This window comes from Fistularia commersonii, chromosome 2, assembly GCF_037954325.1.
Source record: "Fistularia commersonii isolate RoL2024-O1a breed Wild chromosome 2, RoL_Fcom_v1.0, whole genome shotgun sequence".
Taxonomy (NCBI): domain Eukaryota; kingdom Metazoa; phylum Chordata; class Actinopteri; order Syngnathiformes; family Fistulariidae; genus Fistularia; species Fistularia commersonii.
Genome location: NC_141285.1, coordinates 9,959,742 through 9,977,678, shown reverse-complemented (window position 1 = coordinate 9,977,678; position 17,937 = coordinate 9,959,742). Strand labels below are relative to the sequence as shown.

The 17,937-nt window shown below is 41.3% G+C and overlaps 1 protein-coding gene across 2 annotated transcripts in view; it reads left to right on the top strand.

Moving 5' to 3' along the window:
* Positions 1-17,937, top strand: part of disc1 (DISC1 scaffold protein) — a 48,451-nt gene that overhangs the window by 16,309 nt on the left and 14,205 nt on the right. For both annotated transcript variants that reach the window (XR_015107641.1, XM_086166547.1), the window contains exons 7-10: positions 79-133; positions 1,709-1,811; positions 1,960-2,148; positions 10,690-10,750. Coding sequence is in view for 1 of the 2 variants with exons in the window: in XM_086166547.1 (XP_086022673.1) it covers positions 79-133; positions 1,709-1,811; positions 1,960-2,148; positions 10,690-10,750 (408 nt within the window). In the remaining variant the exon portion in view is untranslated. The remainder of the gene's footprint in view (positions 1-78; positions 134-1,708; positions 1,812-1,959; positions 2,149-10,689; positions 10,751-17,937) is intronic.

Sequence of the window (17,937 nt, the reverse complement as noted above, 5' to 3'; positions counted from 1 at the left end):
TTAGCGTCACTCCAGGTGAAGCTTTCAAAAGATCCAGTTTAACTGCATGCAGTGTAATATTTGTATTTCTTTCTGCAGACTCCAGGAACAGGAGCAGGCGCTGACTCTTTCCATCAAAGAAGCTACTGCTAAAGTAAGACTGATTCCTCTCTCATAGTCTGCCTGTCCCCATAATGCAAACGATCAGTGAACGTGTATGAATATCTATAGAATAGCATACCAAAATAGAAAGTATTAGTTGTGTGCCAGTTTCAGTGCGTAAAATCTGCATAATAAATGCCAATGTTTCTATTCATATCTTTATTTCTATTTGACAAGGCAGTGTACTCTGTATTTGAGAATCAGAGACTGCGGGAAATAGTGTTTTGAATAAATCACCTCAGAATCAACAACAAAAAAAAAAACATCAGTTGTCTGGCTTTTCTCCATTCCGATAATACATTGGCAACTCAATCGGTGAAGTAATGGATTCGTCAACTTTCATTTGTTATCACAATGTTATTCTCGTCTTCGTCTCGCAGGTTGGCTTTTCTCTCTTGCTGATCTCTTTACATCTAGATTTTCTGCAGAAACAGCAGACAGCTATAAAAGCGCTGTTTGAAAGATAGAGGGACTGAAGTGCCACAGAGAGCGCCATAAAGAGATTTTATTCTCACTGACGTCTTTAGAAACTGCTATTAAATGGTTGGTTGTTCTGCAATCATACCTCAAAAGAACGTATAGGTTTTCCACAAAGACAGACCACAATTGCCCATCGCTAAGTTCAAATGAAAAGTTTTTTTCTCATAAACGAGATATTCAACAGGTGGAAAATTTTGTACCTACTGTGACAAAATGATTGGTGGCATGAAATGATTGGTGGCTTTCTCCACTCGCTTTTCAAAATCAGTCACACGGACAAGTAGCCTGGTATTATAAAATGAAAAAGCCAGTGTCAAAAATGCTACAGTCTCAGAGCAGTTTCCAATTCTTGTCTTGCATGAAATACAATTATGCAAGGCTGTCTGAGAGGAAAAAAAAAAATGTTTTCTATACTTTTGTGGAAAGACACCTCTCCTGAGATGTTCTGCCTCTGAAATACCAACCTATTTTACAGACATTTCAAAGTCTTGCACAAAACTATGTCAGACTCAAGAAGAAAATGCATCAGACAAACCTGCTCCACATCCCTTTGAGCGTGGAAAATAGTTCTTCAAGAGAAAAAAGATACATCAAGGGGACTGTATCTTGCTGTAACTCAAAGTGACTACACTGGAATAAAAAAGGCGGTGGTTTAAAGGGCAGATGAGGACCACACCGGTGCTCTCTGAGGCCATCAGTTCCTCTGTGAGCTGAGGTGCTGCATTCCCATCAGGCCTGTGACATTCAGGCCCCTTTTCTTCTCTGACATTCTAATGGCATCTTTTATGGAGATTTCACTTTTCCCCTGCCTGCCCACATGAAAGAAGAGTCACTCCCTTTATTTCTAAAGGTTAGAGACGAGGGAACACATCGGGGCCGATACTCTTCTGTGTATTCAAAGCAGGGCGATTGCAGAAGAACGGAAATCAGTCTGTAATGTCTTGTAAAAATGAGCGTCAAAATAAAAATGAAAGACGAGTCGGATCCTGCGGGATCCATGTGTCCGCAAAGGTTTTGTTAGTTACCAGCCCCCGCTCTGCCTTCTCCTCCACCTCATCTTTCTGCTTTTTTTTTTTTTTACCCCCAGGTGGTCATGAGTCAGAGGCTGGGCAGTAGCCTGAGGAGAAAAGTGAGCGAAACTGAAACCCAGCTCTTAGCGCTGCATGAAGCCAAACTGGCAGCCATCTCAGGTGAAGCTTTAACCCACCCCTCCTTGTTGACCCCATTTTATTTTCCTCCTTTAGTTGAATCTAAACTCACTTAATCAGGCCATTAATATTAAGTCACTCATTAATGGGTAAATGGAGTGTAATGTCCTCCTCTGGTTTGTTGTGGCAGGTAAAGACTTCAGCAGCGCTAAAGAGCTGAAGGCTGAGATGAAGGCGGTGTACGTTGAGCGTGACAGGCTGGAAGGGCTGTCCAGGAGACTCCACAGCCTCAGCTCAGGCAGCAGCCAGGAATTGGCGAGGATGAAGGAGCAGCGACAGCAGCTCAGGCAGGAGCTCGAGCAGAGGGAGTTGCAGCATGGTGAGTCACTGGAGGCCCGTCTGATTACAGAGCTGTTGCTCCGAAACAAAACAAAGGGATTTAACTGGAAAAAAAAAACAAAAAAAAAAACCAATGCGTGATTTTACTGTAATTTGAGACCTTCAATGGGCAACGAGGAATTCTCACTAACGGTTATGGGCATCTTCATTATCAATGTCTTCTTCTAAACTACAATCACCATTAAGACGTGAAATATCAGAATCAGATTTTTCCAAAGAGAATCAACTATCTACCAGCACCTCTGACTCTCACTAATTGACACCATTAAGACATAATGAAATTCTTGTCATTGCTGTAAGGTTGCCAGGCAACCACCTTAAGCCTCAAAAAGCACCATCTCCATGCCAATAAATAATCCCATACAGTCTCCAGGGTAAAAGCGCTAAAACACACTGTGGCTCGCACAACTATGACTCCGATCCTGTTTGGACCTGACAGCCATATTATCTAATCACAAGTGGACACATGAGGCGTGTTAAGACCTACCTGAGAGGGACAGAGAAAATACAGAGTACACATTTCTTCTTCAGCTCAGCTCAGTTCACATTTATTTTCACACTGCTAAAAGAATTTGACTATTTGGCCTGATTGACATGTTCATCTGGACTGATGAATGCTGATTTTTTTTGGTCTGGATAAATTAGCCCATTTTCTTAACCAGGGACACTGTTTTGCTGCATGACTGAAAAACCAAACTGTGATAAATATATTCGTTGTTTGCCCATTAAGTGACCTTGGCAGCCAGAGATCCATCCTACTGGACGGAGATCTGATCAAACAGGATTTTCCTGATGTTTCTGTGCTGCCCGATGCTGATATTGCTTTAGTGAGAGTTAAGTCCCCTGTTTGTCATTCCCATCCCTGGCCGAGTCTGCTGGTATCAACCAAGAATCACTGCCTAACGGCAAAGACTGGCAGGCTAGCTGAGTCTAAGAGGCAGAGCTTGATTTCACGAACCCTTTTGCCAGGCCTTTGACATCCTTTCGCTGCAGGCAATGAAACGTTACCATTCACTGGACACTTTTGCAATTTTAACTTCAGATTAAAATCCTAAATGTTTTCTGACATGGAGACAGTGTCTGTGTGAAGGAGACATTTATATAGACAGCCTTGAAGGCAAAGTCCCTGTATGATGACCGAGACTCTGACCCTGTCTGAATTTTGAGATTGCGATGACTGATTTGCTGTGAATTTTAAAAAACCGGAGGAAGTCCTTTCCATATTATGTTTTCCATAGTGCTCTTACAGACATGACAATTGTATCCCAATTTTGTTATCCAACTAACTGGAAGTGGATAAATATATGTCTAAAATCTCAGATGTTTTTCAGAAGGATAGTCCATTTCACAGCGCTAATTTAATTCATAATGATTAAAAATGTTCACAGCTGGATCTAAAAACTCATTTGTGAGTACTGAATGGAAAAAAAATATACTTGTTTGCTGTTTAATATTTCCCAATCCGCACAATAGCGGATGAAAGTTCTTGAATACACAGGACAATTACCAACTTCCTCATACAGCACAAGATGATATAAATACACCTTTATCTGAAAGAGCCCCAGTGTTTTTTTTTTTACCGCCCCACTGAGATAAGAATAAATTTGTTTTAGTTTTGTTAGATCGCTCTACGAATATATGTTTTAAACATCACTTGTGATGGCATATTTGGGGCTCTTTGAAAAACTAGTCCTTACTTTAAGTTACTTGATACTGAGAGGACATCAATGGACTTGGATTTTTTTTCTCAAATGAAGGCAAAGTGATCTGCTGGCAGTGGGGACTCGGCATCAAATGGGTTCACAGCAGGATTGGCAGGTTGTTAAGAGGAAGAGGGGTGGTGGAGTGTGAGGGGGAAATGAGCTTTAGATTGTGTTAAGTAGCCAATTACCTTTGAGCCACTCTCTGCAGACATGATGTATCAGCACTTGCACACACTCTAACTGGAAAAGATCTGAATGCTGCTTGAAGGAAAGACTTGCTTTTTTTGGGTAGAAGGTGGCGGTGGTGGTGGTGGTGGGGGTTGGACTCCTGGCACCAGCTGAGAGATAAATGGATTTGGATGGTACCACCTGCAGAGATATTCCACTCCATCAGTCACAGGCAGATTTCTAAAAAAGGTCAAATCACTCTATGAAGCATTAAGACGAGAGCAGGGAGAGGGGAAGTGTGGGGTTGGTTCTGGGGTAGGGGGTGACATGAGGCCACAATAGTTAGTGAGGAGAACCTTGGGGTCCTGCTGTAACCCCAGGCATGCAATCACGTTCTAATATTGTCTGTTATTTAGATCATGAAGGCCTGTGGCCGCTGTCACTATTACCATGGAGCCATTGTCTCCTCTGAACTGTAGCTCTCCCGACACTAGGGGGCGCCCTTTCATTGTTACATCCTGACTGAGCTCCTTGAGCTTTCAGTGCCTCCTGTTCTTTATGTTTTTGTATTGTTAGTAACGTCCGCGTCATAGTGCATTTATGATTTACTTTTCAGAAATCTGCTACTTGTGTTGTATGCAGAGATGCAATGAAAAGGCAGTGGATTTAATTATCCAAAAATTAGTGTTTGTGCTCATTCCCTCCCTGTCCTTTTACTCTCCCTCTCCCCCCCATCTTTTTTCTGTGTATCGCTGTACTACTACCACTGCTACTACTAATGATAATATTAATAATACTGCAGCTGTAATATTTACCAAAAATATTTTTTTGAGAATTGCTTGAAGAATTTTGAGAACCTTGAGGTGAAAATGAAGTGCATGTTCCAAACAAATCATTTAGCAAACAAACACACGCACATGCAAAAAAAAAAAAAAAAACAAGATTCAACTGCCTCCCAAAATGTAAAAAGGCAGCAGTCTACCCCTCATCATTAAATTGTGGCCATTAAAGTAAAACTCAAATAGATAGATAATGATCTCATTGTGTTACTAAATGGGGAGAATTCTGATGAATCTGCTTATGTTATGCTGAAGTCCACTCCCATATCCGAACCCCCCATATCATGTGTCTTGAAAACAGCGAGCACCGGGACTCCCAAGGCTGGGTAGCCGGTAACATGCAAATGCTCAGGTTAAACAAAGGAACTGGAATCAGGTGGGCATGACGTCATAATGGGGGAAGAGACACCAAGTTAATGGTCGGTTGTAAGCTCCAAATGTTCAAGTGGGCGCACATAATACAGCAGCAGGCGCAATTTCACAATGTGTTGCTGACACCAAGAAAAGGGTCTCATTAAACTGTCATGCTATTGGGTAATCAGGGGCTGGCACTTTCTGGCTAGAAACTGATAGCCCAAAACAGCACATTACCATTTCTTTAGCTGGAGGGGATTAGAAATTACTGTCTACTTCAAAGTCAAGATGGCCATCACTATGGTTACTGAGACATGTCCAGCACATGCTTATGTTACTAGTCTTTTTTTTCACAGGAAAGTCATATTCATAAGCTGAAGAAACCACATTATTGGGACAGGAGCTGTAAAAGAATACATCACTCACTTGATACCTTGACAAAGTATTGTGGAGCGTCTCTAACCCGCAGACTTTATGGTATGGGGGTTTTTGGCTTTTGAGACTTTGTGTTCCTAATTGCCTTCGGCAGTTGCGTTGATGAATACTTAAGCCGTTCTAGCCAGAGGTTTGTTTTCTCGCCATGAGTATAATTTTGGGCCCCAGAGAGATCTCAAGTGATACTGAATTTATAAATAAATAATTGAAGAGTGGAGCAAAATGGGAAAATGATCCCAAGGAATGAGGACTTTCTGATGGGGGGGGGGCAGTGTCAGGTTTTATTTCTCTTTATTTATTACTGTAATGTTTGTTTAAGTATATTATTAGTATGCAGGTGGTTTCTTCTATGTTGTGTAAGGTTATTTGGTTTTCAGTTGTGAAGACGTTTAGTCGGCTGCTCCACATGGTTCCTGTGCAACGTATTCTGTTAGTTGTTATATTTTGATGGCTTGTTAGCACCCAGTCTCTTCCCCATACAGTGTGGCTTTTGTACTTTTTAGTGGCAGAAATTTAGTGACTTTTATGTTGTATTGTGTTTTTCTCTAGCATTGAAAATCATTATACATACATTTTTTTGATTCTATTTTTTAGATTTTCTTTTCTAATGAATTATTTAAAATTCCTATAAGAAAGGATGAAATATTGGGACAAAATGCCATGATTGAATAAGAACATAATCCTCATTAAAATCAGAAATGAAATTCAAAAATCAACAAAAAGTACTTTAAAAAGTACAAGCACAACACAATGTGTAGAAAACTCAATAAAATATCGAACTATTCCTCATCACAATAGATGTCATTGCATTGTGAATGTGTCAGACATATTTCACTTCACCCATAAGAAGTACAAGTAAGTAAGCACTAAAACATGTAAGTTTTCAAGACAGCGACCGCAACCATAGCATCCTAGTCTAATATTTATACACTGCAATATGATATCAGTTTTTAGCTGCAACTAGATAATCAGTCTTAATCATTTTGTTGATACTCTGAAATGATTCTTGCCAGCAATGGAGGTAAATGTTTTCAGCATTTATTTGAAAAAATCATGCCTAATTGGGAACTTGAATGAGTGACTTTCACAATGCAGCAAGAATGACTGCATATTTTGGACAGAGATTCTCATTGTGTTTGTGTAGACATTCATGTGCTCTCCAGAATTTATTGCAGTAATTTTAGCGATGGCCTGACATTTGATTTGGAACATCTGGCCAAGCTAGCATGTTTGAGTCTGGCAAGTCTCACATTTAGCTCAAATCCCAAGCGGACTTCAATACAGAGCTGCATAGTGGCTAGCACACAGTGAGACTCGGGTTCCTGACAGACAGCAAGTTAAAAGTTGCTCAGATGGACTACAAGCAATATCACAATGTGGTGAGGGGATGTTTTATTCCAACTGACAAGTTAAAATTATGTAGCCTTTTCATTCATGAATGATGCTCATGTTCCTATAATTTCCCTAGCTGGATAGTGAATCACTGAAGCTGAAAAATAAAATGTTTGATTTGTGTACTGGTTGCTTCCTCAACCATAGCTTCCAAACCTTGTATCACAACAAACTGTCAGGAAGCCACCCTGATTTTGATTGAAGTTACTAAATTATTACGTCAACTCAGTATTATGTCAAGTCTAGTGTATGAATAAAAAGGTGAGCTATGCTTGGTATCTCAGACTGGTATCTCTGCTTTAAAACCAGAAAGTACATTACAGGGCCAGTAACTTTGGTCAAAACAAGTTAGTCTCGGCCAGCCTAAAACTGACCTTTTGAGCCTCAATGGGTAACCACCTTTATTTAGATATTATTTTTCCAATTATGTAATAAATTCAGAATTGGTCTTCTTTGTATCTATTCGTCTGTGCTGATGAAATATACCAATTATGAGAGCAAGAATGTAGACATAAATGTTTTAGTCCATCTTTGTCCTCATTGTGCCTCCCCCAATCACTCATCTAAAAACACTGTATTATACACCTTACAAGTTTTGACACTCTAAAAAAAAACCCTCTTAATGTGAGCTTTAATGATATTGAGCATGTCTAAGATTTCGAAACTGAAATACAAATCGACACCTAGGCACAATTTTCATATGCGCAATCAATTTTCATCTGTCAAATAACATCTTTTGTTTTGCGTTTGTTCATAGCTCCACATTATGTTACACCATTCCAGTTGCAGTCTTTCCAATGCTGTGGAGCCTTAAAATATCATTGATTAATGAGTGTCTGTCTGAGTTATCAGCCTGTCCCCCCTCTCTCCATTAGCTCTGATGCTGGGCTGCTGTTGATTCAGATACATCAATACATTGTTCATCTGTATTTGCTGACGTTGTTTGGGTTACCTGCAGTGCCGTTGCGCTCAAACAGCCCCAGCCGAGCTTAAACATATTAATCACAGTCAGCGCCTTCAACTCAATTACAAAGACACACAATTTTTCATCTGCTTTATTATGCACAGGATTTCATAACTGGCTATCGTTGTCGCTGCATTAAAACGGAGCCGCCTCTAATTTGTTTGACAATTCAGAAGGCTCAACAGATGTTGACTATTTTAATTGTTACAAGGCAATGAAAATATCAGGGCATTATTCACTTTCAATTTAGATCCCTGTTAAAATGCCCACGACGCAACAGCATATCTGAACACCCTGTCATTGTTGATGTCTCCAGACTCCAGAAAATGGAATATATTGTCCTTGTTCACTCTTTTTGTCTGCTTGTCTGTCTGTCTATGCATCTGGTAAGTCAGTCATTATTTTAATTAATCTTATATTGTAGCTCAATGAATTATCCATCCATCCATCCATCCATCCATCCATCCATCCATCCATCCATCCATCCATCCAGTCATCCGTCTTCTGCCACGTATCCTGCGCTCAGGGTCACGGGGAAAGCTGGAGCCTGCTCATTGAGCTAATGAATGAGTATTTTCATATCTGAAAAGGCTCTTGCACTTGTGGGTAACATATTTCATCATCTTCACTAGTGTCATGGTTTTTGTTTGTATCATGAATGAACGGCCTCTTAGATTTTGGCTGCAGCCGACGAAGTTTGGTGCTTGCTGGGATCACTTTTGCGAGGCTGAGCTCATGCATTTTCCAGTATGTGCACTGTGAACGCCTCTTGCTTCAATTCCAGTGCCAAATCCACTGCTGTGTGCATCCTGACTGGAGAGGATCCTCTCTTCTTTATGGGCTTTTTAGGCCTGATTTTATTCGCTTGGCCTGTCAATGACAGCAGTCCCCCACAGACTTACAGGAAGTGGTAATATCACCCAGCGCTCTGCTGCCATTTTGCACAGGAGGAGACTCTGTTACTAGATATCTGGTGATGTTCTATAAAGATGAGATTATTTTCATCTGTCATGCCCGAAGAGGCTCAAAAGATTTGCTGCCGGTTGGCATGGCGACAGGATGGCACGAGGCTAATAACAGTAACTGCATTACATCAAGTTAATACCCTCATGTCTGCTTCCCCTTCTCTCTCTTCATGTTTACACTTTATATTTTCCACTGTATATTATTGCTCAGTCTTTCCTGGTCCTGTCTCAAGTGTAGTTTGCTTCGTCGCCTGTACTTTGCTCAGACACCTCCAAAGTCAGGCGTAATGCCCCCCATGTATATTTCAGTAGCTATCTCCTTGCACACTGTGTAACGGAGCCAGGTTGAATAAAGTTTGACAAGGGAACCTCTGCCAGGTAGGATAAGATCTTTCAGGGCAATTAGAGGAGTGGTTAGTGTGCTGCCAGGCCCATGTACACAAGGTCTGCGATTATGGCTCACTCTTCCTTCTGATTGAACAGATTTGGCCTCTCAGGCAATATCCACCCCACATTCTGCAACAGTCATGCAACCCCCATAAATAGCCCGTCTATCTCCATCATGCTTCATCCACATTGTATGGGCAAGAATCTGTGTGCCTGAGCCAAAGTAAGTATGTGTCGCAGCTACTTTCTGTCAGCGACTTTTCTTTTCAACATGCTGTGTCAGCCTGCTGCCTGTCTCACCTCAGAGCTGATGCTGTCTAATAACCACCATTAACACAATGAGAGAAGATGATATTTCTGCAAACCTTCTTTTCCCCAAGATCATTTCCAATCAAGGGCAAGTGCACTAATTTCCACCAGCATGGCTTCTTTACTTTCCTGTCTAGGTGGAAGGCAAGAGTGCAGTTCGGCTTTGATGGGGTTTCAAATGACTGGAGGGAAATGTGAAAAAATAATGAAAATGTCTTAATTTTTACCGCTGAAAAATAGAGCCGTTTAATTTCACTTTCACTTTCAATGTGTTCTCAAAATCTTTCCTTTACACTTAAATAACTGATGAATCTGAAATGTTACAATATGTAGTAGCAGTATTTTCCCTGACCTATAAAGGTGGTTGTTTACTTTTATTATGTCCGTATCTCCTGACCTCCCAAGGTGTCACCCCTGGTACAGGACGGGGACATTGTTGGACTAAAACATGATTATGGGCATGTGTGCACATATTGTATGTATGCAGTGCAATTTGATATAAGTGCATTTAATTGTATTCAAAGATCTATAGCTGCAGGGACATATTCTCATGTTTCATACATGAGCTCATTAATGGCGCTCCGATTGCACTCTTCATCCCGACTAGCACTCAGCCAGCCTGCATCTGACTCCTCAGGCAGAGCTTGCTGCTGGCAGGAGGGCACAGGAAGTAACACAAGCTATCCATCTAAGTTTTTGCCCCACAGTGAGGTTGGCACCATCTAAGGCCCTCTGCATTTATACAACCCCTCTCTTGCCCTCAGGCCAATCCCAATGGGTCTTTTTCAGAGCAGAAGGGGATCGAGTCGCCTTGAGCATTGACTTTTTCTCAGTAATATTCCAGCCTGTGATCATTACTGCGTTTCTTAATGCACAATATAACTAATTACAACGTGGTTTTAATGGTATTGAACTGTGATTTGTTGCTAGGAGACCCAAGTATTATAAAAAGCAGTAATAAAGTGTGTGTAACATACTGCTTTCTCTGTCTTTCTTTTCACACAGAAGGACGGTTAAAAGACAACACTACAAAGTACATTGAATTGTTGGAGGACAAATTGCACAGGTAAGAGTGTTTTGCTTGTATGCCTCTTAGATTAGTGTGCAGTACGAGCTCAGCATTCCTCTAGAGTAAAATCAAAGACATAAAGAGAGCAACAGCCTCCAATGATTTTTTTCTTACCTCTATTGTCCTTTCACCAAAGCACCATCTCCCCACTTCATCACCTCAGCCACCACCTCAAGCTCTCACACCTTTTCCTTACGCTGTTGTTTATCAAAGCCTTGTTCTCACATTTGAGTCTGTCTCTCACATGCCCAATTTAACTACCTCTCCTGTCCTTCTCACATATTTTCTATACCCTTATGTGTATGGTTCTCATCCTCCACCTTTTCCTGTGCAGTTTCAATAAAACAATACCTTTGATCGGCATCCCTGAAGCAATTATGAAGGGGTGGCGGGGTGCAGGAGGTAGAGCGATCATCTTTGGAGCTGAAAATTCCTGGTTTGATTTCTGGCTCCTCCTAGTGTGTCAAAGTGTTGTTGAGCAAGACAATGAACCTCTAACTGCTCCCCTGGTGCTAGTGGATGGCAGCCTACTGCTCATATTTCATCCATGATGGGTTTATTGCAGAGAACAAATTTCCTCACGAGGGATTAATAAACAATAAATTACAAATTACAATTATTATTATATAGCCGGTTTTTGCTCTGTCTTCCTCTTAGTTCTACAACCGGGCAGTCATGTGCTGTGTAGCAGCGTTTTTTGAGCCGAGGGCGGGAGCCTAGACAACTGTCAACACCCCCTCCCCCCCATTTGTTTTCATATTCTGTCTTGCTTGTCACATTATTCAGCATTTTACAGGTGGATGAGACAATGAATTGAAGATACTTGTCATGATAATAATAGTAATAATAATGATAATATTGAAATAAGCCATGATGAGTTAACACATATGATAATATCACAAGTGTTTCACAGCCACTATTTGTCTGGTCAAAACCCATAAACGTAAGAGGTGGCAGTATTGTTCCTTAATTCTAGTTGAAAAGTGCTTTCACCTCATTTCACCTTTTTCACCACCTTGTCACCACCATTCTCATTCATATCCTATCATAGCATATATCAAGCAAATCAAATGCAAAGTGCTTATGATTGTATTGAACACACACACATACAGTGGTAGACTTACAAGTGACCCAATTCCAAATTTTCTCCCACGTGTCATGTCATAAATGAGATATTTATCATAAATGTAAAGGCATATGAAAGTGGGTACACCCAGACGGTTCAGGCTTCTTTTATTTGTTTTTAGATTCATCTAAATAAATGAATTTGATATTTGCCAATGACTCCGTAATCAAGGCAAAGAGAATACAGTATTCTGTGCTATTGAGTCACAGGTCTCTGGAAGTGCTGCTTTTCAACATTTTCATTATATGGATGCGGGTTTGCAAGATTTCCATGCTCATTATGAGACAGCAGTGAAAGTGCTGTTTTACAGATTCTGAAAGATGCTTTTGAAAGTAATACGCTATTTTTATTTTACCACTCTCTACTTCTATTGCATATGGTGTCACTATTTTGGTAATTTCATCGATGTATTTATTTTCTTTTCTAGTCAGGGATTCTGGTTCTTGTATACACCATTCATCCATCTTCTGTCGCTTAACATCTTCTGTCACTGGGGGTGCAGTCATTGGGCAAAAGGCAGGGTCTGGCAACCAGTCCATTGGATACAAAGACAGACAACATTCAGTCACTCACTCATTCAGGGCAATTTTCCCTTTTTTTTTTTCCTTTCCCTGCTGCATGTGACCCCAGGGAGACGCTGCCATTAAAATCCAGGTGCCCTTGTCGGAATTAAACCAGAGTCCTTCACGTTGGTGAGGCCGAAGCACTAACCACTATGTCACAGTGCCGCCTCTATACACATACGATTAATTTCAAATTTCAAAGGCTTGCAAATCAGTTGATTAGATATCGGTCAGTAAGCATAAGCGGGTAATCCATGAAAGCATAAATACTCATTTTGAGTCGAGAAATTGTCAACAAGACTCTTTGAAATAGACAATATAGGGGTAGGATATGAAGCAACCACTATATAAACCTTTTGCCAAATTAGTTTTTCAACCACTTAGTCATTCTTATGTCTGTTGAGATGGGTATGCTTTTCCAAATAACATTTTTTGTCCAATCAGCATTTTACTAACTATGAGGATTCAAAATCTGCTTGATCGTTTTTAAATCCAATATCATTCGCTATTCACTATGATCATCCCCCCACCATCAGAGTGATGTCATCATTACCACAGTAGTCATTTTTCATAGAAAGCCTTTATGTCGATCTCATTTTGTCCCATAACATCTATTATCGGCTGTTCAGTTTTATTCTATATCATCAGCATATGGACACGTCACCATAAATACAATTACAATGAAAATGATTTTTGAGGGTTACTAATTCTAGTGCATATTTTGTTTGATGATAATTGTTTGGCTCGACATCCTGGATCGGCCTCTATAACCAGAGGCGGTCAAATTAAATAATCCATTTTACTCTTGCCTCAGGCGAGAACCAGTCGCCTCCCCTAGCTGTAGCTTGGCACAGTGGCACACATTTTGATGGAACGGGCACTTGCCCCAACATGAACGTTTGCACACAAATCCACACACACCAACTGGGATACACATGTCCCCATCATGTGCTGTAAATGTTATCAGACAGCTCTTATGTACATTACTGTTGATGTTACCGATGAGTGCTGTGGCAATGGGAGGTGAGGAGCGGGGGAGGGCAGGGGGAGGGTGGGGAGTGTCAGCTTAGTACTGGTGAGATGTCTGGTCTCCATGGAGACGGATAGCTTTGAAAAAACCAATTATCTCTTCCTTGCTAAAGACTAGAACAGGATGTTAGAGCAGCATAGGTGCTGTAAGTATGTCAGTAGAACAAAACATTTTATTCAGTGTAGCTGCGGTTATTAAATAAAACATGGAGTTGTTTCATAAAGAGCAGTCTCTTATAATTCCCCTATTGGAGCCATTCCTCTGAAAAATAGTAAAAAAAAAACGCGTTGTTACTTGAAAGTAAGGACTTTAAGCCACTTAGCAGTGGAACATGAATACACTCTGTTATCCTCTCATAATGTAAGTATAAATTGTGTAAAACAGAAGAACCCTGCATGGTCAGATACATGAGCTGTATGAAAAACAGAAATCCTCTAAAGGGAGTTCACTGAAGCATCTATCATCCCATCCAATAGTCATTGCCTTGAATTTTACCATATAATTAGCACCTCTGTTCAGCATTTGAGAGGTTGCCATGAAACATTATCATCTTTTCTAAACACAAGAGGCACTGGCATGTGACTATGTTGGAACCATTTGTATTTATCTTATTTTATCCAGGATCCTGATTGGTCTTTTCGACCTTACCTTCTGTTTTGCCACAGAAAACTCTAGAGCACGTCTGATATGTCTTTCAAACAAACCCTGCCCGTGTTTGGCAATATGTACCCATTACAATACATTTGTAGATGAAAAAATTCAGATCAATATATGATCAGTTACATCATCAACATTCTGCATTTCCTGCTGAAAGCCCAACAGGCAACAGGATTGTTGATATATTGATGTACGGTCAAATACAGGCTGTTTCATTAGGATTAACAAAAGGACTACCTATTGGAAAGTACATGATTAACCAGCTGAAAGCCAGAGAGTGAAAGAGTGAATAAATACAGCCATACAGTTTTAAGTACTGACAACATTATTGTGTTGTTTCAGAGTTGCGCAGTTGTCTTTCAAAGGTAGAACAGCTTTCTTACAGTACTGAATCATGAAACCAACCTATAAATCATCACTGGTCAATGATGACTAGTGACATCTCTGACATTCAGTCCTATGTCTTTCTGATGTTAAGCTGTGGTAGTAATAAATACATATGAGACAGACTTAGACACAGAAGCTGGGCTTTATATCATATCGAGATATCAGCCTAACAAGGTGTAAAATCATTATGTGCCCATTTTCCCTTTGGCAAGGTCCCCATGGTCTGACTGGTTTCAGGACAACCAGACCACTGCTCTCCCTTAGAAATGTTAAAGTCATAATTCTTCCTCAGCAGCTGCCTGTACAGTGTACCTTTGAGAAAGAGCAGTCCTGTCAATCTGTGGTCCCACAGGGGTTTTGGAGACTGTGCCTGCCTGCCATTCAGTCTTGTTACTGGGCCATCAGTGAAGCAGTGCACCCACGCCTTTGCGCTGTCAGGCAGCAGACTGAGCGGCTGCCACCAATTAACCCTTTGTCAAGGAGTTCATACTGATGGGCACCAGGACACCAGTGTCACAGGGGTGCTTCGAAGCTGACGTGTTGTCAGAATTTACCACACGCAGACCGCTGCTAAGAGTGCCAGCTATCTGTAATGAAATTGTGTTTGTCAGTGAAGAGAAGCTTTTGTGATGGATGTGGCCAGCTTTGACATTTCAGCAGGAATTTACAAGCATACAACACTGCATCCCAGAAGAGAATGACTTGTGGGCGTTTTGCGTACGTGTGTGCCCACCCATAACCATACGCGTGTGATATTTTGTGCATGTGTGTCCCTCTTCACTTCACAAGAGACATATAACAACAGCATGGCTAAATGGTTGCATCCCCACTACAGCAGACTGCAGCAGCAGTGTTTAGTGCTGAATTGTGGAGATCAAGGGGCTAGGACGAGCAATTTTTCTATTTTCTATGTGCCAAATTAAGGCTAGAGGAGGACTGAGAGACATGCACTGGCAGGTTACAGAGGTTGGCAGCCTTTTCAGACGAGAGATGGGCTGGAAAACAAGTGGCATTCAATTTTCTGGGGGTCTCATCATTGCAAAAGAAGAATGAACTGGGGTGGAGATTAAACAATATTGTCTGGGAGCATTTTGCTTTTGGATTTGTTTACCCGACACGGAGGATGAGCAATTTCACCAATATGGCAGGAAGGCACACTAGGTGAAAATGCAAAATATGATATAGAGGTTGATAAACAACTATATGTGTGCTTGCGATATGAAAGTTGTATTTCTGACAGGCTGAGTGTGAGAATTAGTGTCTCTAATGGTGAATCTGTTGAGGGAGAACAATGGAGGACAGGCCTCCCTTGAAGACATCTGAAGCGTCTCGAACCCACAGCATACTGCTCATGGCTTGCCAGTAGTAGTTTGTTTTCTTGGCAAGATTGGTTCTTCTAAACAGAGTTGTTTCTGACAAGTCAGGATGATTGATTGTAATTTTTATGTTTGCTCTTTATTCATGATAAATGCAGCCTCAGGGCGGCACGGACCTGTGTCCCCCTGAGCCAGGCCCAAGCCCGGATAAACATGGAGGGTTGCGTCAGGAAGGACATCCGGTGTAAAACTTTTGCCAAAACCAAACATGCGAAGCAAACCTAATAATCCCATACCGGATTGGTTGAGGCCCGGGTTAACAACAACACCAATGGTATAGATGACCTACAGGGTACCAATGGAAAATTGGCTTCTGTAGGTCAAAGAAGGAGAGGAGGAAGGCATGTTTTGAAGCAGAGAGAGAAGAGAAAAGGCAAGAGTCTGGGATTGGTAGTAAGGACTTTGAATATCAGGACTATGACAGAATAAGGTAGAAAGTTGGTCAACATGATGCAGAGAAGGAAGGTGGATAATCTCCATTGTATGGAGAAGTTTGGAATGGCAGAGAATTATGTTAGACTGGTGCAGGACATGTATGCTAGCTGTGAGACAGTGGTGAGATATGCTGAAGGGGTAACAGAGAAGTTCAAGGAGAAGCTGGGACTCCATCAGGAATCAGCTCTGAGTCCCTTCTTGTTCCATTTTGGTCTCATCTAACCACAACACTTTCTCCCATGAGTCCTCTGGATCATCTAGGTGTTCCCTGGCAAACTTTGGATGGGTCCTGACATGGGCTGACTTAAGCAGGGGAACCTTCTGTGCGATGCATGATTTTAAACCATTATGGCTCTGTGTATTACTGATAGTAGCCTTGGAAACGGTGGTCCCAGTTGTCTTCAGATCATTGACCAGCTTCTCCCATCTAGTTCTGGGCTGATTCTTCACCTTTCTTAGCATCATTCAAGGTGGAGGTGGGACTCTGTCAGGAATCAGCTCTGAGCTCCTTCTTGTTTGCGATGGTGATGGACAGGCTGACAGATGAGGTTAGACAGGAATCTCTGATGTTTGCAGGTGACATTGTTATCTGTAGTGAGAGCAGGGAACAGGTTGAGGAAAATCCAGAGAGGTGGAGGTATACACTGGAAAGGAAAGGAAAGGAATGAAAGTTATTCGTAGCAAGACAGAGTATATGTGTGTGAATGAGAGGAACTCGGGTGGAACGATGAGGCTACAGAGAGTTGGGATCAAGAAGTTGGAGTATTTCAGGTACTTGGGATCAACAGTCCAGAACAATGGGGAGTGTGGAAAAGCGGTGTAGAGACAGTTTCAAGCAGGTTAGAATGGGTGGAGAAAAGTATCAGGGATGTGATAGAAGACTATGTGATATTCAGCCAGAATGAAAGGAAAGGTGTACAAGACAATGGAGAGACCAGTGATGCTGTATGGTCTAGAAACAGTTACAATGATGAAAAGAGAGGAGGGAGAGCTAAAGGTCACCGAGATGAAGATGCTAAGGTTCTCTTTAGGAGTGACCAGGATGGAAAGGATCAGGAATGAGTCTATCAGAGCGACAACACGTTAGATGTTTAGGAGAGAAGGTCAGAGAAGCCAGACTGAGATGGTTGGGTCATGCACAGAGAAGGGATGGTGAACATATTTGTAGACGGAGGCTGGAATTGGAGCTGCCATGCAGGAGGTCTACAGCAAGACCAAAGAGAAGATTTATGGACGTAGCGAGAGAGGATATGAAGGTAGATGGTGTGAGAGAGGAGGATACAGAGAATATGTTTAGATGGAGAAGGTTGATTCACTGTGGCGACCCATGAAGGGAAAAGCCAAAAGGAGAAGAAGGAGGTCTTTATTCATGATAGTTTTAAATTATTAGCCACAAACTTCCATCAGTAGATTTTACCAGAGGTCACACTTCTTTAGGGATGATTTACTATCTAAAGGACATTCAACCTTTAAGAAAAATGAAAAATATCATAAAAGTCAGATGTATGAAAGGGGAGTCAGTGGAGGGCAGTTTGATTTTAAAAAGAAGGAGAAATATGTGAAAGCCAAAAGCTGTGCCAAGATAAATGCTCTTATCCTCTTAGTGCTGC